Source organism: Pogoniulus pusillus, chromosome 10, assembly GCF_015220805.1.
Source record: "Pogoniulus pusillus isolate bPogPus1 chromosome 10, bPogPus1.pri, whole genome shotgun sequence".
Taxonomy (NCBI): domain Eukaryota; kingdom Metazoa; phylum Chordata; class Aves; order Piciformes; family Lybiidae; genus Pogoniulus; species Pogoniulus pusillus.
Window position 1 is genome coordinate 24327742 of NC_087273.1, and position 27184 is coordinate 24354925.

Consider the following 27184-nt stretch of genomic DNA (forward strand, 5'->3'; position numbering starts at 1 on the left):
TTGGAAGGGACCTCGAAAATCATCTAGTTCCAATGGCCTGCTGTTGGCAGGGACACATCCCACTAGAACAGGTTGTTCAAGGCCTCATCCAACCTGGCCTTGAACACTTCCAGGGATGGAGCAGCCACAACCTCCCTGGGCAACTGTGAGAGTCTAAATCCTCTCTCTCATTCATCAACAAAGATAAAGATTGCCTTTGTTAACCTCTGGGACTCAGACTATTTGCTTGGCCTAAAGTTCAGGGATGCAACAGACAACGCCTTCAAAACTTCTGGACCTCAGCCTGGCTGGAATGCCCAGGATGCCTACATCTTAGCTACCCCGAAGGGAAAAGGTGTATGTCTATTCAGGGTATGTACAGGTACAGCCAGGGAGGGGGCGGAGGCCCTCTCCCCTGTGGCGGTGGACCCCTGTGAATGCATGAGAATACACAGGAAGATTTCCTGGGGAGCTGCAGCCGGACACTGAGCAGAAAACTATATAAAAGGCAGGAGAAATGCCTGCCAAAGGGTGGCACTCCCAGCAGACCACCTGTGGCACCTCCACCAGACCACCAGAGCTGCACACCCCCCAAAGAAACCCTGACGAACTCCACGGAAGATCATCCCTGGGCCACGCACCTGCCTCTCTCTCTCCCCCCCCCCCCCCCGCGATTGAGGGTAATATGATCACAGCTCTTTTCCTTCTCTGCTTCTTCCCTTCTCCGTCGTTCTCTTTATCTCTCTCCCTCTTCCCCTCTGTCCCTCTGTTTTGTCCAACCTTATCCTTTAATAGTTTTGTGGTGATATATGGTCTCATTTGCACCTTAATTTCACAACACGGAAATCCATACGAACAGATCTTGCTCCTCTGGACAGAGATATTGTTAATCTCTGCTCTCTGGACCTTGACAGCAACCTGTTCCAGTGTCTAACCACCCTCACTGGAAAGAACTGCTTTCTAACATTCAGTTTAAATCTCCCCTCCACCAGTTTAAACCCATTACTCCTCGCCCTGTCATTACAAGACCTTGTAAATAGTTGCTCCCCAGCCCTCCTGTAGCCCCCATTATATACTAGAAGGCTACTGCAAGGTCTCCTCGAAGACGATTCTTCTTCAGGCTGTAGAGCCCCAAGCCTTGTAGCCTGTCTTCATAGCGGAGCTCCTGCAGCCCTCTGTGCATCTTCGTGGCCTCCTCTCAACTCACTCCGGCAGTACTCCAGGTGGAGTCTCAGGAAAGCAGAGTAAAAGGGGAGAATCCCCTCCCTTGCCCTGCTGGCCATGCTGCCCTTACAGCAGCCCAGCACATGGTTGCTGTCTGGGCTGCACTCACACTGATGGCTCATATTGAGCTTTTCATCAAGCCAGACCCCCAGGTCTTTTTCCTCAGTGCTGCTCTCAGTCATTTACCACCCAGCCTGGATTTGTGCTTGAGACTGCACTGACCCAGGTGCAGAACCTTCCACTTGGCCTTGTTGAATTTCATGAGGTTGGCCTGGGCCCACCTCTCCAGCCTGTCCAGGTCTCTCAGGATGTATCCCTGCCCTCTAGCAAGTTGACTGTGCCACACAGCTTGGTGTCATCTGCAAACTTGCTGAGGGTGCACTCAACTCCTCTGTCTGTGTCACTGACAAAGATGTGAAACAGCAGCACTTGAAGAACTAGCTGTGCTGGAAGTGTTCTATAATAACAGAAATTACTCTCCTCATCCATACAGACCCAGATGAGGTCATATGTACACCAGCGATGTGGAGGAAGTTTCCACTGTCATATGTTGGTTTATTGGAAATAACAACCTGGGCCATAAAAGATGGTGTTGCAGAGGGGGATTTCTCAGTACCTACGCCTATTTGGTGAAGGGGAGAAATTAATTGGGGCGAGATAATTTTATATAAAAATATAGATTTATTAAATTTAATATTCTGAACTCTCGCCACCCCCAACCACTGTATATTAATATTAAAGGTCGGTACATGGTTATGAAAACAATCTAGGATAAAATACGTACAGGAATTTGTTAATTAACTAGCAAACATTCAAACTAGAAACAGAGAGAGGAGTTTTCCCCGTGGCTTAATGCCGCTTGGGGTCCTATGCTATTTGCCCAGCAGAGCAGGCTCAAACTCTTTCTGCTCTATGGCAGAAGCAACAGATATTTACAGAGGTATTAAAGCTTTACTTACAATTCCTATCAGTTCTTAATAACCCTCCAGGGCTGTGTCACAGCCTGTGTCTGATGTCCAATTCTCCAAGGTCTCTGCCTGTGGACTCTGAGGCTGCAATCCTCCTGGCTTGAGGGGAAAGCATAAATCTTCCCAGTTTGTGGGGAAACAGGTTTTCTCCAACCTTTTCTCCTGACGAAGAGGCGATCTCTGCCTTTGGTGCTCCTGGCTTCTTCTGGATGCTGTGTCCAAGAATTCTCAGCTGGCAGGATTTCAGGAGAATATCGTGCTGTCTCTGGCATGGCTGTTCATGGCTAGCATGCCGTGTGTGTGTACAGACGTGTCATGGGTTGGTTTTTTTTAAAGAAAGCATGACAGAGATTAAACTCTCAAAAATCAAATTGGAGAGAAAATACAGAATTCTATTTGGAGAGAGAATACAGCGATAGACATTACAGAGCAATTACAACGGCAAACCCCCTTGAAGTTCCCCCCATTCCCAAAAACTAAATCCACACTCCCCAGTGCTCCAATCCCCCCCCTCCCCAAGCCTCCGCCATCCAAGAGGCCTACTGCTTACATGTTTCCCGATAAATTGGCTCCCGCCACACACTCAGGGCAGGAGGATGAGGAAAGGAGAGCGAACTGACCTTGTTGTCAGTCTATAAAGAGATAGCAGAATTATGGCATTGAAAAACAATCTTCTAGTCCCAGGAAAAAAATTTTTTAGCCCTATAGCCTCAACCTGGGACATTCCACCCCTATATTCAATCCCATAATTCCTGCTCATCTCACTACTCATCTAACTAGAAATAGATTCCCTATATAGTGAACAATGCCATCAAAATCTTGCATCTTTCCAGTGCTTTCCTTCAAATCCATCTGTCGCTCAGATCCTGGACACAACTCTTCTCATCCAATGGGACTTCTCAGATGACGTCAACTACCTGAAAGAAACTCAGTAACAACTTGCACATACTTTAAACTCAAACTGCCTCAGTCCAAATCAAAACTTGCACTTGATCCTGCCACCCTCCTGTGTTGCCCAACATACATGTCCTGGACTTCCCCCACCAGGAGATAACCACCCCTTGGATAGGTTGTACCCCCACCCAAAGGCAGAAAACACCCATACAATTCTCCAACAAATCCTTTTCACAAACAAAGAAACTCTGTTTCCATCTGCATTGTGCTCAGCAGCACTCAACACCAGTAATGGACAGTCCTAGTCCATTCTCACTCAAATCTTTGCAGTCCGTGCATCCAAGCAGCCGTCCACTGCAAAGTCTCAATCACTTGTTGCAGATGCTCCTAGAGTTCTCAGCACAATCTGGCTCAGTCCACAGTCATCTCAAATGGTGTGTCTCCACCCCTGGGGCAGTCAGATGGGGCAACTAAGTCCAGTTCATTTCCATTCTTCTTTAAGCTATTGCTCCAGTTTACTTCTCATGCATGCAGGAGTGAAGATCCCTTCGCCACAGATGAGTCCCATCTCTTCTGTCACAGATGAGTTCCAGTATCTACAAGAGTCCCATGCTTCCAGTTGTCTCTTGTACCAGGACATCCACCACCCCTGAGTCCTACAGTTCCTCTTCTCTAGCTGCACAATCAAGGTGAACCCCCACACCACCTGTCCGTGCCCTTATCTTCCTTCCCCAGTCTACTTCAAATTTATTTAACCTTTCCCAGCACCTTTCCCTCCACCTTCTCAACAGACAACTGAGAAGGAGGAGGTTCTGGTGGTGGACGAGAAGCAGGTGGCAGAATAGGGAAGAGATCCTCTACAGGATGAATGCCATTCACTACAACCACTGCCTGACCAGGAGCGTCCATCCTCACCACCGCCTCACCAGCCAGAGGAGCCGCTACCGTCAGGGCACCTTTGCAGCTCGCCCTGCCGCTTGAGCTCGGCACCAGAGCTGCTGCTGCCACTAGTCCTGGCTGGCTACTCTGTGCAGAACCGGGCAGTGTGCTCGGGAAGCGGGGCAAACCCCCTCCTCCTCCCACGCTCGGTACCGCCAGTTCCGCCACCGTAAAGTTCAAGCTGAGTCTCAGCGGGGGATGGGAATCCTCATCGCTGCTCTCCGCATCCTCCCCAGTAGGACACACTCCAAGCGCAGGCTCTCCGTCTACAGCCTCAGCCTGCCCGTACACGCTGTCTGCGCTGGGACAGGAAGGGTACCAAGGCACGGCCGTTTCTTCCGCAGCCACCAGCTCATGCCCTGAATAGGTAGCGGCTGCGCTCAGCCAGAGGGTGGCCACCACGGCCATCAGCCCGCCACGGAGGGCAGCGCTGCTTCCGCCTGGCGCCATCTTCGACACGCTGCCTGGATCTACGGCGGCAGGGGAGGCCACCGGCACGGCCGGAGCCGCCTGCGTTTCCACTGCCCGCATTTCCACCGGCCGCGGATTCCCATCAAGAGGGAAAAACACGTGCGGGTTTGCCTGCTCCGCTCTCCCCCACCCCTCCAGCTAGCCCCGGGCAGGGCCGCTCGGCACCCTGCTGTGGGTCAGCAGGAGCCGTGGCTGCTTCAGGGGCGGGGGTCCCATAGCATCATCAACCACCTCAGAAACTCGCTTCTTGCTGCTTCCTTCTCCCACCTCCGCCACCCAGGAGGGGAGCGGCTCACTTCTCCAAGCCTTCAAACTCTCCATGCCATCTTCACTAAGAGGCACAATTTCCCCAGAGCTCTAATTCTGTATTTGTCTCCAATTCAGTCCATGCACAACCAACCATCTCGTTCCCCGTACGGGCCACCAAAAATTCTGTCGTGGGCTGTTTTTTTAAAAGAGAGCACGACAGAGATTAAACTCTCAAAATCAAATTGGAGAGAAAATACAGAATTCTATTTGGAGAGAGAATACAGTGATAGACATTACAGAGCAATTACAACGGCAAACCCCCTTGAAGTTTCCCCCATTCCCAAAAACTAAATCCACACTCCCCAGTGCTCCAATCCTCCCCCCTCCCCAAAGCCTCCACCGTCCAAGAGGCCTACTGCTTACATGTTTCCCAATAAATTGGCTTCTGCCACACACTTAGGGCAGGAGGAGGAGGAAAGGAGAACGAACTGACCTTGTTGTCAGTCTATAAAGAGGTAGCAGAATTATGGCATTGAATAACAATCTTCTAGTCTCAGGAAAAATTTTTTTAACCCTATAGCCTCAACCTGGGACAAGACGATTCAAAGCCTGCTTCCTGGTTATCTCAGCGGCAACTGCGCTTACCAGGCAGTGACAGGCAGCAGGCATGCAAAGTGTGTGTGGCTGCTGGGAGTCTGAGCTCCGTAGGTAAAGGCAATGCAGGATCTGGTCCTGATAACGCCATAGCATGCAGATGTGCACAGCTGGCTTAGGAGACTATAGGCTCCTTATATATATGTATGTGCAGGCTTAAATGAGCTCTGCATCTAAGGTATGCAGGCAGGTGAGCTGCAAATGAGGGTCAGAGCATGAGGGTCTGAGCCTCTGAGCATCGGAGCTATGCAATGGCATCCGAGCGTGGGGGTCTGAGCGGCTGAACGCTGCAAGTGAGGGTCAGAGCATGTGTCTGAGCCGTGCAGGTGAGTCAGAGCAATGGGATCTGAGCTGAGCACATTGTTTACCTGTGCACCCCTATTTATTGAATGTGGGCTGAGATTAATGGTCCCTTTGGCCACTAGAATGACCAATCAGGCTGGCAGTAAGCCAAACCTTACCATAATAGGCAGAAGGCTCTTGCCTGGACTTTCCCAAATATGGGGATCACATGGGCTTACCCCAGGGAGACATGAGCTGGGTGTGTGGGGGCTTACACAACCTGTTTACAACCAGGAGTCCTGGCAGAAAAGACCTGTCCAGGCAAGGCATAAATAAGCCTCTTTTCAGGCCTACAGGCCCTCCACAACAGATGGCCAGGCACAAACAGTAGATGAAATGATTAGCCTGTTTTGGCAATAGGAGGGAGATATCTCTTCTCTTTTATGAGCCTGTGTTTCAGCTGTGGAGGAACTGTCCTGGGAGATCCACCAACTCCAAGAGAACATGTCCTTTCTCTACCTGTATGGTCTAGTGTTTCAGCTATTAAGAACAGGTGCTTCCCTGTCCAAGAGAGAGAATATGGAAAGCACACACCATGCCATATGCTGTGGTTTTATTTATATGACTACGGGGAGGACATTAGGAAGTGGGACGGAAAAACCACTCCAGTCCTAGGTGTGTGGGTCTGTGAATGTCAAGAAGAGTACTGCCCCAGTTTCCACTGGAAAATTTCCCACAAAGAGCAAATTAATTGATAGTGCTTCTGATCTTTTTGAAAGGACCCTCAAAACGTTCTTACAACATGCAAGTGATTCTGATCAGGATTAGGGATATCCTGTCTCCAACTAGGTGGAGGAGAAGGACTGTGTGGATCAGATGGCCTTGCACATCGAAACCATGAGAGTATATGATTTAGTAGATACAGATGTGCAGTGTACTCTGATGCTATCAAAATACAAGGGGGTGGAACCTCTGAGCCTCCTCCAGGCTAAACACCCCCAGCTCCCTCAGCTTCTCCTCACAGGGCTGTGCTCCAGCCCCCTCACCAGCCTTGGTGCCCTTCTCTGGACACGTTCAAGCACCTCAACGTATTTCTTATATTGAGAGGCCCAGAACTGGACACAGCACTCAAGGTGTGGCCTAACCAGTGATGAGTATAGGGGCAGAAGGACTGCCCTGGTCCTGCTGAGCACGCTATTCTTGATACAAGCCAAGGTGCCATTGGCCTTCTTGGGCACCTGGGCACACTGCTGGTTCATGTTCAGTCGCTTGTCTACCAATACTCCCAGGTCCCTTTTCCAGAATCCCAAATGATACTGGTGGACATTTGTTGTAGCTGCCTTAGGAATAGAGGAAAGGAAACAGTTGTGTACTTTCCTCAGTCTCTCGGAGGGCTCTTTTGCGGTGGGATTGTTAAACATTAAAGATCAGCAAGTGCCAACTGCTTGCTTCTACAATGGCACAGAACTAGTTCAGGTTTATTTACAGGTTCCAGTTTGGTCTGGAAATCCTCATAAGGATGTTTACGGGCAAGTTTAGTGATTTAGGAAAGTCAGAAAATGGAAAAGGCTACAACACAGCTCTACCCCACTTATGAATCAGGCTGAGCAGAGAACACTCTTTACTTATGGAGGTGAGGTAGGAATTTAGGAATGATCCCTGATGAATTTCTCTGTTGGCAGCCTCTGAAACTGCAAGTTATATCCACATTGCAGATACATGCAGCAAAAGTCCAAGGTGGACAAAATCCACCAAAGTCAGAGTGTCTCAGATACAGGTTCCACAAGGCAAAAGATCGTGGAAGAGGCACTGCCTTAGCAGCACAGGGGAGAGCCAAACTGCTAGCTCGGGATAGTGAGAAGGAATTCAGGCTGCACAGTGTGGTCCAGGAGAAGGCAGATGCAGGTGCCACTCTTTGCTCTCTCTCAAATGGACCTAAGCACTTGTCAAACTTGCAGAAGCAGGAGACTGTCCAGAAGTGAGGACAGTGCAAAAATGGGAGCTGTGCACAAGTGGGAACTCTCCAAAAGCAGGAACTCTGTAAAGGCAGGGATCTCCATCACTCTATTTATGATTTTCCTAGACATTGTGTCCCCTTGCATGAAGGACCCAGCCAATCACCAGCTGATTCCAGTGCAGGCTTTCTCATGCGTCAGCATACATGCGGAAAAGGCACCTCTTGCTGTTCCCCCTTCAAGCCCACAAGGTGGGGGGAAAGCAATTTTTCATGCCTTCTTCTCCCATTCAAATGTCCAGAGACAGAGAAGGGGGAAAGAAGGGATTTGAAGTGTGCCACAACACGAGGCCAAAGAGATTTGTGAGATTTGGGGTCTATCCTATGACTTGTAAAGTTTCCTGTTCTGTTTTTTTCTGGGTTCCCCCCCCCCCCCATCTTTATGGCAGTGTTTCCCTTTTGTCTTGGGTTCACTTGTGGGTGGAGTTTGCATTTTGTCTGTTCCCCTGCTGATACATACACTAGCATTTTAATTTGTATTATCTTGTACTAGGTAAATTTCCCCTCTCCCTCCCATCTCCTTTGTCTCATTGCTCCTCCAGAGGAGAGGACTGGGGAAGGTGTGGCATTAGTGGCTCAGTAGCAGAATTCTCTCATGCCACATGGGAAGCCTAGGTTTGATTCCTGATTTGGGAAGTTGTGAGTAGTCTGTGAGAGCTCAGCTACTGGCTGAGTTAAAACCAGGACAGGGAGGGGGAAAAAAGGAGTCTATAGGAATAATAAAATTACCCATAACCTGAAAGAAAGTAGGCTGGCTGCTTGTAAGACAAAAATCTGTGCATATTGGTATTTCAAGTAAAGATGCTGAGGCATCTGTGTAAGATGGTCCATAAGTTCTTCAGAGGCAGCCCCAAAGTAGCTAGAATGAGATGTGTTTCCATGAAATAAAGAGACAGGTATTAATCTGTCATATTGGTGAGGAATGAATTATATATTCCAGGAAAGATTAACTCATAAAATGTATAGTGTAGAAAATAATGTCTAAGAATGTATGAGAGGAAATGCTTGTAGGAAGAGGCAGTATCTTTTGTTAGACAATTGAGACAGTTGGAAAAACTGCTGTTAACGATTTGGGAATATGTGAGAATGACTTATATACCAAACAGTTCTCTCATTTTTTTTTCTAACTATATCAGTGATCTAATAAAATACATTGCCTCTTCTTACAATTTACACAAAAGGGCTACTATGACAATGAGAGGAGGAGAAAGCCAGCTTTATAAAGAAAGATTAAAAATAGTTGTTTAGCTTCAGAAAACAAAGATTGAGAAAGGACATAATAAGTGCCTTGAAATAAATATCAAGTGTGTAAGTTCCACAGGAACAGAAGTGCTGTTTAACATAAAATATAATGTTGGCATAAGTATAAAGAAGTCCTGATTAAATGTAGAGCTGGTGTTTGAAGATTAGGGAGAGGAGGAAAGTTCTAGACTGTCTTTCAAAGAGTGATGTTAGCCAGACACTTGTTCTTCAGTGCAGAAATTAATGGATGTATTTAAATAATTACATGAAGTAATTGCCAGGATAACAGGAGCTGAAAGCTTATGTATATACATAGCCTTTACAGTTTTTTCCACTGATCACCATTCTCCCAGCAAAGTGGCCTAGAGATGATTGTTACTTCTCAGGCAGCATCTTTCAAAGTGCCTAAAGACACTGCAACTGTGTAATGGTCAAGAAGAATCCAAATGCTGAGCGTTTCACAAGTCTCAAAGCTAATGACCTCTATCTTTGCCTCTACCTGTTCTAGACTTCACGCCTTCATCTGTCTTAAGACAATTTTTCAGCCTTCAGCCTGAATCTCAGGTTACCATTTCATATTTACTATGTCAACACTTCAATATATCAGCTAGCTTCTCTTTTTGTGACTATGCACTTGGTAATCAGGATGAATCATTACCAAGTGAACTTTTCTTAAAATCAGTAGGATGAGCATTGAAAGCAAATGTACTTAGCATATAATCTACACAAAAAGCCTGAACTTCCTATGAAAGTGACCTGTTTTAGAGAACTTAGTCACTGCTTTTATAAGGAGTAGCTTCCTAGATTATTTCCTTCATAGTGACGAATATCTTTTCAAACTGCATGGACATTGAGACTGCTTGCTCCCAGCTTTTTCCTCAGTTAGGCACCGTGTTATCAATCAACATTATTCCCTGATCATTCCTTTGCTTACTTTCAACCACTAAATGGAATCAATGTATTTTTAGATCAAACAACTTCACTATGTCCTCTTTTTTTTCTCCCCTTTTGCACAATAAAATCAGGTGGCCTCTTAAAAAATACTGCTCTTTTTCAACACTATATTCATATTTACAGACAACAGATTTCAAACTCTAATGTGGAAGCTTCTAGGTTAAAAGATTCATTTCCCGCTTCTGGAGACAGATGGGTAACCCCAGCAAGTGACAGCTTCATCTAGGGTGCCAATATTTTTCCCATACTCACTTTCATAATTTTTAGATCAGGTTCAATGTCTTCACTATGATGAAGCTTTTATAAAGATTGTTGCCTCTACTATGACTGGGATGCAGAACAATAACAAAACAGCTGCAGTTTATCTCCCAGAGGTATAGAAGTAAACCACCACCACTTTCCTAAATAAACTGGGCTGTAAAGTGTAACAGTTCAATAATAGCTTTGTGGGCAGTTCAGCTATTCCTACAGGGAGACAAATTCAGTCCCAGAGAGCAGAGGAGACCAGACAGATGAGGCCATTACCCCTCGTAGGGGTTAAATTGTCCCATCTAGTTAGAAAGAACCCAACCTGTCCTCAGCCTCTGGGATTAACATCGAATCATATAATTGTTTTGGTTGGAAAAGACCTTAAAGATCATTGAGGCTAGCCATAAACTTACCACCATGGCCATTAAACCATATCCTGAAGTGCCATGGTCACATGTTTCTTGAACATCTGCAGGGATGGTGTGCTAGTTTGAGGCTAATTGGAAAATTTTAGTGAGAGAAAGTAGATTATTGGCTGTGAAAAGAAAACAATGGTGATGTTTACACAAACATAGCTAAGACAGTGTGTGTGTCTCTGTCTCTGGGAGTCTCTGTTTCTTCCTGGGCTGCTTCTGTGTAACTAATCCTTCCGCTTCTAAGCCCCCTTGCCAGCCCTCCAAACTCACCTTGCACATAAGGAAAACTCTGGGATACGGCAGAGGGTTGGAAAGAAGGTGGAAAGGTGGTTGGGAGACTTTCTTGGGGACTCTGATTTCTGGGAGGGGTGTTGTGTATTACTTTTAACTTGCATATTTCTGTATATAGCTGTAAATGTCATAAATATCTGCTTGTATATTGTGCTAAGCTGAAGTATAAAGCTTCATTCCTTAACTTCCAGATGGCTCAGTCTAGTCTGGGTGATTTCATGGCGGGGGGGCAGGTAACTCCCAAACCATTCACAAGACTCCATCAAACAACACAGGGAATGCACTATCTTCCTTCTTGCTAGCTCTCTAGGGAAAGATCTTCAAATAGAACTGGAGTTTTAAAGCAGGAGTTGTTCCCCCCCTTCATCCCACATGCATGCAGCATCACATTTTTATTTGTCTCTGAGCCTCTGCAGCTATGACCCCAGAAAACAAGTGGACGACCACATGTCTCATTTGGAGCTCTCTGCCAAAGACTCCAAGTTGTACCATTGTCACTCAAAGCCGTGTACAGAATGTTTTTAATGTCTGGACCAGTTCAAACAGGTCCCAAGCCCTCTGCATGGACTACTTCTTGCTTTATCTGATCAAAGGTTGCCTGTTGTTCAGGTCCTCACTCAAAATTGTTTCATGAGTCACATCATACAGAGGTTTGACAATTTGACTGAACCCAGTCTCCAAAATCCCACCTAAGAAAGATAGAGTGTCCTTCTTACTTGTGGGAACTACCATGGTGGAGACTTTGTTTATCACATCCTGTGGAATGTGATGGTGACCATCTTGCCACCACACTCCTAGAAACTGAATTTTATCTGGAAAGTCCTTTGACCTTGTTTCTTTTCATGGCAAAACCTGCTTGCAGCAGAATGGCAATTATTTTGTTACCGGTATCAGAATTTAATAATTATTATTGTGCTAGTTTGAAGCAGGGTAGAATGTTTTGGTGAAAAGAACTAGATCATAGGCTGTGAAAGGAAAACAATGGTGATGTCTACTCCCCTCAGAGTCTTGCTGTCCCAGTACTGCAGTTTCCAAAGGCTTCCCAAGACCTCACTTGTCATTGCTGAAGAGGTATTGTCCTGAATTCAGTAACCAACACTGTAATTCCCATACAAACAACCAGAAACAGTGTGACAGTCATTAATATACATGAGCTCTAAGATCTACCCTACATTTCTACCAGCTGTTTAACTGGGAAGGCACATTAAAGGTGCAAAATTCATACAAGAAATTTCTCTGCTCATGTTTTATTTAGACACACAAGCTACAAATGTTTTAAAAGTATAAATTCTCATTCACAAGTCCTTGAATTTCAATCAAATCTTTTGAAATACGGCCAAGTTTCCCACTACTTCAAGATTCTTTGGCTTTGAGGTGGCTTTTACATTTTGAATCAATCTCTCTAGTGAAGCTAGTCATCTCTTCCCTTCCACTGCTAAGAACTTATCACCCAGAGATATATTGCATATGTTAATTAACCTGCTCTGCTCTCTCCAAACTTACATTTCTAGTGATGAGGCAGATGAGTGAAAAAACAAAGTGCTCCATACATGGGAACCAGTTCACACCTCTGGGTTGCTTAGCTACAGCTTTCCAGGCTTAGCAATCATTGTCCACCAAGCACCCAGTGTAAAAATATGCTATTATAAAACAGTCACTGTAAAGTTGTGGGGGGTCATAATTGGGCATTAAAGTTCTTCAAGTTATATTATCTGTTCCTGCAAACTCAAACAACTTTACCTCTTCCAAGCTGAGGAAACTCTTTTCACAGTACTCTGTCAAACTTGTAGCAGTAACTGGATAGCTGTCCAAAAGTTTAGTTTGGGATCTTCTCTTGAAAACCTGCAGCTCACAGGAAGATCTCAAACTCATCTGCCTCAAACATAGCCACATTCGGAAGCACAAGGAATGCCTTTGGCCGTTGTAGCAATTTTGGTACCTGTTCATTAGTTTGCGTTCAACACCATGCTTGGCTATGTGAGGCATTACTATTGCCAGATGTTCTCCTCATGAGAAAGGGTTCACAGAATCACAGAATGATGGGGTTTGGAGGGGACTTCCAGAGGTCATCTAACCCAACTCCATTGCTAAACAAAAGTTCACTTAGATCAAGTTCCAAGTTGTTTCAAGGGACACAAGGTGTATTAAAAAATAAAAAGGATCATTCTAAAGCCTTGCTGATTTATGCAAAGCTAAAACTTTACAAATTATGTAGAATCTCAAACTACTACTTTTATCTTTACTGCTGACACTGACATAAAATGGTTTACAAGCTCCTCGCAAAAGGCAACAGTTCCCAGGTACTGCCTTTTTATTTGGGATTAGGTTTGGAAAACTGTAGTATAGTAGGTACACAAGCAACATCAGACAGGATTTCTCTGAAATGAGATGAAGCCAAGAAAACTTCTCAATACTGTGAATGGGCATCATATCATTAAATGATGTCTTTAGACACTACAATTTTCACAAGTCATTACTTCATACTAATTAAAAGGCTACTATCTCCCCTCAAAACCCACACTGACATGCAGCAAGGGTTATTCACACTGGCATTACTGAAGCCACATAAGACTAAATCTGCTACAACTCAGTAGCTAAAAGAAATTTTTACCTTACCTATGAGCCAAGCCAAATGCTAGAACATGAATATCTTTCAACAAGAAATATTTGCCACTTAAGAGCCCACCAGAGTTTGAAACTATTGGCTCTGTTACCACTGCTTTCAACAGCTTTTTTTAAAGATTCACTGCATATTGCAATAACACACAATCACCAGTGTTTATTTTCATTTTGCTTTAATTAAACATAAACGCATTTGAGTTCAATGATTCAGCTTTGCCCTTCCTAAACAGCAAGGTGATTTTTAAGGCTTCAAGGCTGAGACGGTAAGAGTTCCTGAGAACTGTGTCTTCCCATTCCGCTTCTCAGCATCCATGGTTTTAAATTACTGCGAGGGTTGTCAGGAAGGTAACTCGTCCTGCGTTAGCGTTAAGAAGAAACACTACACCAGTTCACCAGTTTGCCGTTTCTGTCCCCAGCAGCCAGCTCTTAGATGTCACGGGGCATTCAGGAAAGGACCGATCTCAGTGGCACGGATGTAGAACGCAGGACTCGCTCCCAGCCGGCAAGAAGGTCCTGGACGCGGAGCTACCCCTTCCGCTGCTTGTGCCGAGGGTTGGTCTTGCAGCAGACATAGAGCCGTCCCCGGCGCCGGACGAAAAAACAGTCCTTGCAGCGCCTTTTCAGCGAAGTTTTCGTCTTCAGACCCGCGAGGAAGGGCGGCAGCAGCGCAGCCGGCGGCGGGACGGCCAGCAGGGCGCGGGAGACGGCCGCCCCGTACCACGGCGGCAGCGTGCGGCTCACCGGCGCGGGCAGCGCCGCCGCCCGCCACCATGGGGCCAGGGAACAGAAGGCCGAGCGGCCTAACGAACGGAACGGCCCGGCAGCGGCCCTGGCCAGCAGGGACAGCATGATCCACACCCTGCGGGCACAAGCGCACCAGTGAGGGCAGCCGCCTCGCTCGCCGCGCTACCTCCCAGCCGCCGGGCGCTGAGCAGCACCACCGCCGCTCCCCTCCTGCCGGCACGAGCCGCCCGGTCACCGCGCGGCCGCCCCGCGCATGCGCACGCGCCACGGCCCCAGCGGAAGGGCGCGAGCTCGGCGAAGGGCGGGGCAAGGGCAGCGCTCGCGCTCTCCGGAGCGTTGGTCACGTGTTTGCCCCAAGATGGCGGCGCCCGGTGCGACCTTCTGCCGTCTGCTGCCGCGGAGTCGCTCGCTGTGCTCTCGCCCCGTCGCCTTTGCCTTTCGAGCCTACGGTGTGCGAGCCTCCAACACCGGCGAGCTGGTGACACACACGGGGCAGGTGAGCGCACGGTGCTGCGACGGGACGGAGGGCGGCCCGGGGCGGGCGGGCGCGCGATTCCGGGCCGCGTCTGCGGTGCCGGCGCCCGCAGGCAAGTGCGAGACGCTGCTGTGCTGCGCCGCTCCGTGCTCGCCGCGGAGACTAACACCGGCAAGAGGTGCCAGCGGTTCCGAAACGCACACTCGTTAATGAGGAGCAGGGTCATTAGGAACCGGTGAGCTTCATGGCCTCCGTTTGACGCAGCTGAAGCGCTGACAGGTAGAGGTACTTTGTGTTAGTGCTTTGCAACTCCACTTCAAGTGTTCGTTAACGTGAGAACTGAATGCGAGAGCTAGGGAGGTTGGTGTATTGGCTTGTGTAGATCTAAAGGAAGCATGGCCGGTGGAGTGGCTGTAGAAAAATCCTCGCTGTGGTTAGGTGGCTGAAACAGAAGAAAATAGAAAACACGAATTTCTTACTTTAGTTCCTTTTGAAAGAACAGCCTGGGATCAAGGAGCAGCATTATAAGTAATAAAACTTGCATTTGCCTTTATGGTCAGAGCTAAGGCTTCTGCTTGCTGGCTCTAACACACATCTCCCTTTTCTTTGCTACTTTCCAGCCTGAAATGTATTTTCCTGTTTGAGAAACTTCTTTTTTGTGCAGTATATACTTATCAGATGATGGCAGTACTGCAGGGAAACTAAACTATTGCATCTTGATAGTGCTGCAAACCTTTGTGTTCTTTATTTATGGTATTTTTTTAAAAAATGTGACAAAGTTTCTTTTGTACTTTAGGTATATGACGAAAAGGATTATAGAAGAGTTAGATTTGTTGGACGACAAAAGGAGGTAAGTCATTCTGTGTTTACCTGTGGGAGAGGGGGTGGTTTGTGGGGCTTTTTATACCTGACATGGATGTGCTGTGTTCAGTTTTGTGTTCAGTGTTTCAAGAATGGGGAACTGCTTGATGGCAAAGTGCTGTGAAGATGATTAGTGGACTAGAACATCTTTCTTATGAAGAAACTGTGGACTTGGGATTTTTTTTAGCCTACAAAAGAGATGACTGAGGAAGGATCTTATCAATGCTTATAAATACCTAAAGGGTGGGTGTCAAGAGGATGGGGACAGTCTTTTTTCAGTGGTGCCCAATAACAGCTAATGGGCAGGAAATTTGGCCTAGGAAGCTCTATCTAAACATGAGGAGGAACTTGTTATTTTGAGCGTGGTGGAGCACTGGAATGTGCTGCTCAGGCAAGTAGCAGAGTCTCCAACTCTGGCATCATCCAAAGCACACCAGGATGCCGTCCTATGTGACCTGCTGTAGGTGATCCTGCTCTTGTGGGAAAGGCCATAGATCTGTAGAATGGTTTGAGTTGGAAGGGGCCTTAAAGATTGTCTAGTTCCAACCTCTCTCCCTTGGGCAGGGACAGCTTACAGTAAAAAACAAAGACCTCAAGACCTCATCCAGACTGGCCTTGAACATATCCAGGGAGGATGCATAAACAACCTCCCTGTGTGACATGTTCCAGTGTCTCACTCCCTCACTATAAATAACTTCTTCCTAATATCTACCCTTCTCAAGCTTAAAGCTGTTCACTCTAGTCCTATCACTACAAAGCCCTTGGAAAAAGTCTCTTCTTGGCTTTCTTGTAGGCCCCCTTCATGTACTGAAAGTCTGCTATAAGGTGTCCCCAAAGCCTTCTTTTCTCCAGGCTGAACAGCCCTCCCTCTTGCAGTCTGTCCCAATAGAGGAGGTGCTTTTGATCATCTTTGTGTCCCTCTGTTGTGGAGGCAGGAATTAATATGTGGCCGAGTCAGGAATTTTATACAAAAATAGAGTTGTTTTATTTTCCCAAAAACCCGCCCCCAAAACTATATATACAAAGATTGATTTAGTTTAATTAACAGATTCAGTTGCTTGAGAATTGTCTACAGGGATACCATCGATAATCTGACTATTTTGGAAGTCAGAAGTTGGAAAAGGCTTTAGCTATTAATTAATAACGTTTTCTTACTAATAAAGTTGAGCCAAAATAACTTATGATCAGGCTGACTTGCTTGTGAGGTCGGTCCCTCTGTTCCTTTTCAGAAGCTGTCGAAGAAGAGTCGTTAAGAGTATTCAGCTCTTACAAAAGGTGTCAATAGGTGAAGCAGTCTTTGAAGATCTCTCTGCATCCAGGCTAGGCGAGAGTGGTGGGGGAGCAAAGGTTCAGGCAGTAACCAACTCCAAGCGGGACGAACTCCAAGGCGGGAACCCCCAAAGGCGGGAAGACCCCAATATTTATACCCTTGCTAGACAAAGGGCAGAGTTACCACACCTTAGGCGCGAAAGCGCACAGCCAATCCCAGCGCGGGCACTGCATGGGGCACTCCTCGTGCGGGCAGGACCCCTTTGCTCACCCTCCTTCACGCCCACAGGGCAGGTGAGGTGGGGGGGGGGGGGGAACCAGGCTGCTTTCCCTCTCCCCCGAAGTCACGGTAGGAGAGGAATTTAGGGGATACAGGTTTTATCTCTTGGCCTCTCGGACCATGTACTGGCAAAGGCAAGTAGGTAGAATGCAGTGGGATTGTAAAATGAACGTTATGTTCAGGAAAAAAAATTCTTACTGAATTATGGATTGGGCAAACAGCATTTGGATATGTTGAGGAAAACAGCCCCATCCTGCTAACTGCCACTGTGTTTTAACAGAAGGGATACAGTGTAACTGAAGCCACATTTTTTTTCTCAGTCTTGTTTTATGTTTATTTTTGTAGTGTGTTTTCTCTGTGAATCCTAGACTCTCTTGTTTATTAGGCTGAACCACAGACAACATAACTGTACAGTGGATGAGAGGTTTTCTCCACAAACACTTTTGTGGTTGAGAAGAATGAAGTTCTCATGTTGAAGTGAAGGTGTGTTGTGCTACCTCCCTTCTTAAGCATTGTGGCTGTTTGAGCTAGATTTCTAGCTTAGACATTAAAAAAAATTCAGAATAGAGAAACTTAGAAGAGGAATCTCTGAGTGGAGAGGTGAACATTCTAGGGGTGGGCCATATAATGGCAATAATGGATAAGTTAATCTAATTTCATTGGAGCATCAAGAGCTTTATGTCTGGAAGTACAGCTTGTACCTTCCCCTTGCTGCTTTTGCTGTGTTCACTACTATCTTTCCCCACCGCTGTTTTGGCTGCTGCTGCTTTTGCTGCTTCGCTGCCGCTTGACCCCTTCCCCATCTTTCTTAAGGTTATTAAATTTCTGTAGAGGTTTATTCTCCTTATAGTGTTATTTAAGCTGTAAGAAATAGAATTTCTTTTTCCCCTGATTCAAAAAATCTGTGTTATAGTGAGTTTATCCTACTGGGGATGGGATCCACTCTAACCTGGGACATTAATTTTTGACACTTTTCCAAATGTGGGGCATGATCTTGGTTTGTTTTTTTTGATTGATAATCAGGATAAGGAAGTCAAGGAAGAATTAATTTGTTTGGTATATTCTGGGCCATTATTGCTTCAATTTTGGCCTTATTGTTTCAGCAGTGCTTTATTACCATAGTGCAATATCACGTGTGCTCCTTTTTTGCTAGAATGGTTTGGAACTGGGTAAAAAGTGTGATAACAAAGGTTGGAAATTTTGTTATGGATGTTTTAGGGTTTACGAATGTAACTGAGGGTATGCCATATGTTATGCTGGTGTCAGAGAGTGGAGAGCTGAATTATCCAGTGACTTGCCTAATATGTTTGAATTTGATGTTTCTGGCTGCTGTTGTAGGTCTGATTGTAGTTCAGAGAAGAGAGAAATGCAGGAATAAACAGGCTACGAGTGAAGTCTTTACCTTCTCTGGAGGCAGTAGCAGTGATATAAGGGTTAAAGACACGATTTGGAACTGAAGCAGGGGAGGGAAGGCCATGACACCAGGCAGACTGATTGTTTGCAGAGCAGCAAAATGTCCTGCCTCGGGACCTCTGAAAGAGCAAAAAGTAGTTGGACATGGCCTGTACCCCACTGACCCCATTCCCACTGAGTCAGGAAACTATCTGATTCCTGTTGTTATCAAGTAAAATCGAGGAAAGTAAGGGTAGAAGTGGTGGAATTCCTGCATGGGTGCAGTTACAAAGGGCTGTGGCTACAGCACTGGATTTGGCTGCAAATGATGTGGACTATGGCAAAGTCCCTTGGATGGATAAAGTTGAGGAGCCTGTTTGCAGAAAATGCGTCTCGACCACTTGATCAGTAAGAGAGTCCCTGACACAAGAGCATCCATCATGAGAGGGACTGCTGAAGCTTAGGTTCTTTTGCCTGCAAAAAGGGGATCAGAAGCGGTACTGGAGGATGTGGTGGGGTCCTTGGAGGGTGAGCCCACTAATGCCACTGAACCCGCTAATTCTGCTGCTCCTGCTTTAGCAGGACTCAAACAGTTCTGGCAATGATTCAGATAATACCTCTTACCAGGAGGCCAGGGACCAGAAAGATAACAGGATATACTGGAATATATATGTTAGGTGGCCTGGTACCTTGAAGATTCAGAAATATGAGGCTCTAGTGGACACAGGTGCTCAATGTACATTGATGCCTTCAAATAATAAGTAATGGAGTCTATTAGTATTTCTGGGATTATAGGAGGATCTCAAGAATTGATGAGGTTGGAGGCAGAAATAAGTTTAACTGGGAGTGATTGGTGAAGACATGCCAGGTGCAAAAGCACCTTGCATTTTGAGAATTGACTTTCTGAGAGAAGGATGCTTCAAAGATCCCAAGAGTTATAAATGGGCCTTTGGAATAGCAGCTGTAAAAGTTATTTGAGACAAATTGAAGTTGCCTGTTAGGTCTGAGCTCTCAGATGAGTCTGCAGTTGTTGGAATGTCCTGGAGTACCCCGTATTCCTTTCTTCTCCGTCCAACTCTGCAGGAACAGCATAATATAGAGGATGTGAAGTTATCAATTGCCACTCAAACTGTGACTCTTTGGTGCCCGTACATGATCTAATTTGTCATCTGGAGCACCAAGATGACATTAGAAATTCCAGTCTTGTATGAGGGCAAATGGAGAATGGCGATTGACAGTTGACTTCTGTGGCCTAAGTGAAGTAACTCCATGCATGACTTTTGCTGTGCCAGATATGTTAGAACTCTGGTATGAGCTGGAGTCCAAAAGGTATGCAACCATAGATGTTGCTCATGCTTTCTTCTCTATTCCAATAGTGGAGGAATGCAAGTCTCCATTTGCTTTCACCTGAAGGGGGATTCAGTATACATTTAACTATTTGCCCCAGGGGTGGAAGCACAGCTCAACAATCCATCATGCAGTAATCCATGATGCGTTGGAGAAAAGTGGAGCTCCAGAGCATCTGCAGTTCATTGATGACATCATTGTCTGGGGGAACACAGCACAACAAGTTTTTGAGAAAGGCAACAAAATAATTGACACTATGCTGAAGGCAGGTTTCACCATAAAGCAAGACAAAGGTGAAAGGACCTGCTTAGGGAGATCCAGTTTCTGGGAATTCATTGGCAAGGTGGTCACCATCACATTCCGATGGATGTGATATCCACCATGGCAAATCCCACAAATTAGAAGAATGCATTATCTTTCTTAGGAACAGTTGGATTTTGGAGGCTGCACATCCCTGGATACAGTCAAATTGTAAAACCTTTGTATGATGTGACTCAAAAGAGAAACAACTTTAAGTGGGGACCTGAACAACAAGCAGTCTTTGATCAGATAAAGCAAGAAGTAGTTCATGCAATGGGTTTGAGACCTGTTCAAACTGGTCCAGACATTAAGAACATTCTGTACACAGCTGCAAGTGATAATGGTCCAACCTGGTGCCTATGGCAAAGAGCCCCAGGAGAAACATGTGGCCGACCACTTGGTTTCTGGAGTAGAGGATATAGAGGGTCAAAAGCAAACTATACACCAACAGAGAAAGAGATCCTTGCTGCTTATGAAGGAGTAAAAGCTGCTTCTGAAGTAACTGGAACAGACTCTCAGCTTCTTTTGCCTCCCAGATTACCAGTTTTGAACTGGATGTTTAAAGAAAAAGGGTCATCACCGCATCACACAACTGAAAGTACCCTAAGTGGATGGCTCTCATAACGCAGCGAGCACACATGGGGAGTTTTGAACGACCTGGCATAGTGGAGATGATCACCAACTGGCTGGAAGGCACGAACTATAAATCTTCCAGAGGAGCGAGTAACTTGGGCTGAGGCAGCTCCTTCTTAAGGTGATTTGTCTAATGAAGAAAGGAACTGTGATTTATTTACAGATGGTTCCTGTCACCTTGTTGGAAATGAGAAAAGGGACAGCTGCAGTTTGGAGCCCTGTATGAGCAGTGTCTGAAGCAAAAGCTGGAGAAGGCAAATTGAGCTAGTTTGCAGAGGTGAGCTATCCAACTTGCTCTTGATGTGGCTCAGTGTGAGAATTGGCCCATCCTTTGTGGATGGTGGCCAATGCCTTATGGGGTTGGCTAAAGGACTGGAAAAGAAATAATTGGCAATGGAAAGGAAATTTTGGGCTGCTGACTTACGGCAGGACATTGCTACCCATCTAGAGAAAGTTCCTGTAGAAGCATGACACATAGGTGCTCACATGCCAAAGAGTAAAGCTACTGAGGAAGATCAACACAACCATCAGGCAGATTTGGCTGCCAAGATGTTTCAAACAGACGCGAACTGTAACTTGGATTTGGATTGGGAACACCGAGGTGAACTGTTCTTAGCCCGGTGGGCCCATGATTCCTCAGGACATCAAGGCAGAGGTGCTGCCTACCAATGGGCACAGGATAGAGCAATCAACATATCCATGGGCTCTATAACACAAGTTATACGTGACTGTGATATTTGTGCTGCTATTAAACAAGACAAACGTCTGAAGCCCTTGTGGTATGGTGAGCAATGTGCAAAGTACAAATATGGTAAAGCATGGCAGATTGATTACATCACTACCTCATTCTCAGACTCGAATGCAGTATGTAGTGACCTTGGTAGAAGCAAGCACCGGATGACTGGAAACCTATCCAGTTCCCCATGCTACTGCACATAACACCATTTTTGGTTTGGAAAGACAACTCATGAGGCAACATGGCACTCCAGAGCTAATTGAATCAGATAATGGCAGTAATTTTAAGAATAACCTCATAAAAACTTGGTCCAAAGAGCATGGCATTGAGTGCATATATCACATCCCGTATTATGCAGCTGCCTCAGGCAAAATTGAACGTTCCAATGGTTTGCTGAAAACAACTTTAACATTCCTCACCCTATTACTTTTAAAGAATTGGGAGAAACATCTAGCCCAAGGTACCTGGGTAGTGAACAGTAGAGGTTCTGCCAACCAAGCAGGTCCAGCTCATTCAGATGTGTTACGAAAAGTTCCTGTCATTCGTGAAAATAATTTGTTGGAGAAGTCTGTTTGGATATTCTCCCCTTCAGAGGAGGCTACTCCTGTCCAAAGGGTGGTTTCTGCCAAAGGACCTGGTCATATACACTGGGTTATGCAAAAGAATGGTGAAATACAATGTATTCCACAAAGGAACTTGACATTAGCAAAGAGTATGTAGATATAATTTGTTATGAGTACTTTTGCAGATAATTGTGGTGCCCATAAAATCCATACATGAACATGAACCCTGTGAGTGCTAAGAGTCCTACTCCATCCCATTTGCTGAAGAAAAATATCTGTTTCCGGAATCCTCGGAGCTAGCCAGTGCCTGAGACACATGGAAATGAGGAGATGAATGGCCAGGAATTGGAGAAATGCCTGAAGCCCAGAAGACTACCGTCTATGACACTGACGTTGTCCCTAATTAGATGGAATGACTTGATGCTCCAATGGAAATTGTATTAAAGGGGTGGATTGTGGCCATTTGAGCTAGAATTCTAGCTCAGTTATATATATAAAAAAAATAAACAGAGAAACTTAGAAGTGGAAGCTCTGAATGGAGAGGTGAACATTCTAGGGGTGGGCCATATAATGGCAATAATGGATAAGTTAATCTAATTTCACTGGAGCATCAAGAGCTTTATGTCTGGAAGTACAGCTTGTACCTTCCCCTTGCTGCTTCTGCTGTGTCTGCTGCTATCTTCCCCTGCTGCTGTTTTGACTGCTGCTGCTTTTGCTGCTTCACCACCACTTGACCGCTTCCCCATCTTCGTTAAGATTCTTATATTTCTGTAGTAGTTTGTTCTCCTTGTAGTGTTATTTAAGCTACAAGAAATACAATTTAATTTTTCCCTGACTTCCCAAAAATCCATCTTGTAGTAAGTTTATTATACTGGGAGAGGTATCCACCCTAACCTGGGACAGTCATGAAATGAAGGATGAGCAGTTCTGAACTTTACTGGATGTAGCAGTAAAAATTCCTGCAGGTTGGCAAATATAACTTGTAGACTTGTGGGGTTCTTGATGTTGCCAGTTGGCTTCAATACTGGAAGTCAGGGTTTTTTGTTCACTTTATGATTGTCACCAACTTTATGGTTGTTGACATGAACTGACTTCTCCACTGCTGCACAAAACATGCAAATTTTAGGGAGACTTGGAGACTTGGTGAAAAAAACTAAGTTCTTGTATACTAGAGCTATATAAAAGTACCACTGTATTCTAGAGAGTTGCTTAACAGACACTTAGCTATCTTCACACTTTTTCCTATAATAGTGATGCCTGTGGGTGTGTACCATCACTTTTGTAAAGTGCTCCTCTTGGAGCATGTTTACCTGAGGAGCACGGTTGGTTGTCTGCTCAGCGCTGGTTGGAAGAGGCTGACATGGATGAGGGAGGCAAGTTTGCTGGATGGGTGCTGTAGGTCCTGATGGGATGTAAGGTGGTCCTGATGGGATGTAAGGTGCTGTGTCCCAGAACTGTCTGGAGGTGCCTGCATTTGCCAGGCCAAGTAGATGTGCTCTAGGAAAAAATATCTCTACTTGTTGGTGATGTGCAGATTTGGGAAGTGTGTATAACTTGCATTTAGAGAGTGGTGTAGTGACATTTAGAGATTTTTCTTTTTTCTGATGCTGATAAGTTTGCCTTTCTGACTGCTGTTATACTTCACATTTATGTTTTCCTCAGCTTTTTGTGCAGTGATAGGATGAGGTGCACAGTGAGTGGCTTTCAATTACCAGCAGTTGTTTTATGTATCTCACTCCCAACATTACTTGTCCCACTATTATTTTAGAGTTTATCAGCAGTGAGTCCTTTGCAATTTTGTCATGTAGTCACTGAAGCATAGTACAGAGGCCATTAAGTAACTTTTGTTCTTGGCTGTTTGTTCCTGCTCCGCTTTCTGCTGAATCTACTCGGGTCACGTTGCAAATCTGAGCACCGATGTGGCTGGTGTATCAGGAGAAGGAGTTTACTTTTACAGAGTTTGACATGCTTCACTCATCATTTTTCACTGTGCGGGTGACAGAGCAGTGGAACAGGTTGCCCTGGGAGGTTGTGGAGTCTCCCTCTCTGGAGATATTCAGGAACCCTCTGGATGCATTCCTGTGTGATCTGCTCTAGGTGATCTTGCACTGGCAGGGGGGCTGGACCAGGTGATCTTTTGAGGTCCCCTCCAGCCCCTGACATTCTATGATTCTATCATCTGTAACTCTTTGGTTATAGAATAGCCGAAGAGTCAGTGGAGAAGGTGAAAGAAAACCTACACAGTAACTTCTCCAGATGGCTGCAGTGAAACTGTGTGTGGGGAGGTAGTAAATAGCAATTGCTTTCTGCCTGAGTGAGAGAGGAATCTGAAAGCTTCCTTTTTCTCTTTCAGGTGAACAAGAACTTTGCAATTGATTTGATAGCAGAGCAGCCTGTGAGTGAAGTTGAAAGCAGAGTGATATCATGTGATGGTGGTGGTGGAGCTTTGGGACATCCTAAAGTATACATAAACTTGGTAATATCTTCTGGTCTGCATATAGCATATTTTGCCTGTTAGCTATTGTTTGTAAAATCATTTACTTTTTGGTGTGTTTAACAAAGTAAAAGGATTTCTTGCTTTGCAGGGTGGGTTGGACTCAGTGATCTCTGGAGGTCCCATCTAACCCCTAGGGTCCTATGATTATCCACCCAAGATGTTAAAATCTCAATGTAACATTAAGATTTCTACTCAGAGGAGCTAGAGTATTTGCATTTGGAGTTACCAGGCATTTCTTGCTTTTGCTTTTGATTTGTTTGATGGAACAATAATTAAAAACAAACAAAAGCCCAACCAACCCAAAAACCCCAAAAAGTAAAGAAGTGGGGGGAAAAAAGTCTGTGAAGCAATATGAGCAAGTAGTGCTTTGTGAACAAGAAATAATGTGCTTGCCATGATTTGAGAAACTCAGCCTAATTACTTAAATGCCACTGTGCAGATTGATGCATTTACAGCATTAAGAAATGCAGTTTGTTTTCAGTCCTGCACATTCAAGGAAAAAAATCAAACAAAACTCAGTCTTTGGGAATCCTGGTGGTTCTGAAGATCTGAAAATTTCCATCATGGTCAAAGACTCAAATAAGAATAAATATCTTACTATCTTTGTATTTACCCTCACAGTAGTGATAGTTTCCAGTGCATTCTTATTCTAGAGAGTAAGAATATTGAGACTGCTCTCATATGACCTTGGTAGAATCAATGACCTGTTGCTTAGGTACTGTTCTCTGGCATACCCTGACTGTAGATGTCTTGACATCTCTGATTGCTCAGTTAAACTTTGATGTTTACTTAATAATTTGAAAACTATATATAGAGAGAGCTGGTGTCCTTTAGGGTCAGTGTTGAGACTCCTAGCTGTGATTGCCAGCATTTCTATTTTGAACAAAGTAAGCACTTTATTTATTTTGCATTCTTCAGAGTCAAATGCTTGGAGTTTCTAATTCATGAAACTTGAGAAGCTTGTGTTCTTTAGTTGACTTCTGTGGCACACTGCTGATAGGTTGGTTAGTGTGGCTTGCATCACACTCATTGAGGAATGCTGTAGTTTTTTGTGAATGCTGAGATTTTTTGTGTTAAAAATCAAATTGCAAGACATCTGCAGTTTAGCTCTTGAAAACTAATGTCTGCAAAGGGAGAGTGGTATTAAACCAGCTTGTTTCCCCTAGTCCTCACAATTGAAGTCCAGAGTTTTGAGGCTGGACTTTTTATTTCTAATACTGTGTAAAAGGAAGAGGAGCCATGAGTTTACTTCATTGTATTACTGCAAATAGTTCTGTTCCTGAACAACAGATGATCCTTTAGTCCTTAATTAACTGTCTTGTCTTTTGTCATGTTAAGAAGGCATACAACAGCTCACAGTCAGTAGCCCTTCTAGATTTTGAAATATATGTATCTTTTGAAGAGAAGAATAGAATTTTACATAGATGTAACTGTTACTTTTCTTTAGAACTTTCAGATTTTTTCAGAATTTCTCTCAATATCCTGCTGAACCTTCTTCCTTCCTGCAACTGATTCTGTCATCTTATGTTACTGGCCTAAATTCCTGACAAGATGTAACTTGGAAATGCCAAATCCTATTCTGCATTAAAATAATGATCTCTTCTAGTGTTCTGGAAAGATCATTTCATATGATGGAACTGACTTAACATGTCCCTTTTGGTAAGAGGATCTATTAGTGCTCAAGAGATACTATTGGCTTGACTTTAAAATTACATTGTTGAGATTAGTAGTTAAAAACTGGCAGAAGGGAAGCTGTGTAAGATACAGACATCAAGCATGAACTGCATACCATCATTCTTATTCATGTTTCAAATAAGATTGAACTCTGTACTTCATCTATATTAATCTGTTTTAAGATGGCACATATAAATAAGAGAAAATGTGCCATTTCTAAGGGTTTTATAAAGTGAAACTAGCAGCTAATGTATTTTTATTTTTGCAGGACAAAGAAACAAAGACTGGAACATGTGGCTACTGTGGACTTCAGTTTAAACAGAAACATCACTAAGAGATTGTCCCTGTGTGCTTGCAGATTTCTGTTCAGATGTTAACATTTAACTATAAATAAACAATGCGTTTAGAAGGGCAAGATTAGTGTTGGTGTTTGTCTTGACTCTGAAAAGTCAAATCCGTACCTTTTTAAAACACAGTTGTCAAGTATTTGAGAGCTGAATGGCAGTCTAGAAGGTTTCTGCAATGTGTGGAAGACAACTTGCTATCCCAGCTGTTATGTGAGCCTACCAGGGGGGCAGCCCTGCTTGACCTGCTGCTCACAAATAGAGAGGGGCTGGTAGGGGATGTGGTGGTTGGAGGCTGCCTGGGGTCCAGTGTCCATGAAATTATTGAGTTTTCAATACATGGAGAAACCAGGAGGGGCATTAACAGAACCTCCTCACTGGACTTCCGAAGGGCAGACTTCAGCCTATTTAAGGAACTAATTCAGAAAGTTTCTTGAGAAAAAGCCCTTGAAAACAAAGGGGTCCAGGAAGGTTGGATCTACTTCAAGAAAGAACTCCTGAAGGCACAGGAGAAGGCAGTGCCACTGAGCCGGAAGATGAGCTGACGAGGGAGGCAGCCAGACTGGATGGGCAGGGAGCTGCTGAAGGAATTAAAGATTAAAAAGAGAGTGTATCACCTTT

The 27184-nt window shown here is 45.0% G+C and overlaps 2 protein-coding genes across 2 annotated transcripts; one reads left to right on the forward strand and one right to left on the reverse strand.

Moving 5' to 3' along the window:
- Positions 1-13604: 13604 nt before the first annotated feature.
- On the reverse strand, positions 13605-14344 carry MRPL36 (mitochondrial ribosomal protein L36). Its single transcript, XM_064150053.1, has one exon. The coding sequence runs from the start codon at positions 14295-14297 to the stop codon at positions 13974-13976; it is 324 nt and encodes a 107-aa protein (XP_064006123.1). The 5' UTR covers positions 14298-14344; the 3' UTR covers positions 13605-13973.
- Positions 14345-14430: 86 nt separating this feature from the next.
- On the forward strand, positions 14431-26634 carry NDUFS6 (NADH:ubiquinone oxidoreductase subunit S6). Its single transcript, XM_064150052.1, has 4 exons — positions 14431-14688; positions 15464-15517; positions 24402-24524; positions 26488-26634. The coding sequence occupies exons 1-4, from the start codon at positions 14446-14448 to the stop codon at positions 26551-26553; spliced, it is 486 nt and encodes a 161-aa protein (XP_064006122.1). The 5' UTR covers positions 14431-14445; the 3' UTR covers positions 26554-26634.
- Positions 26635-27184: the final 550 nt, after the last annotated feature.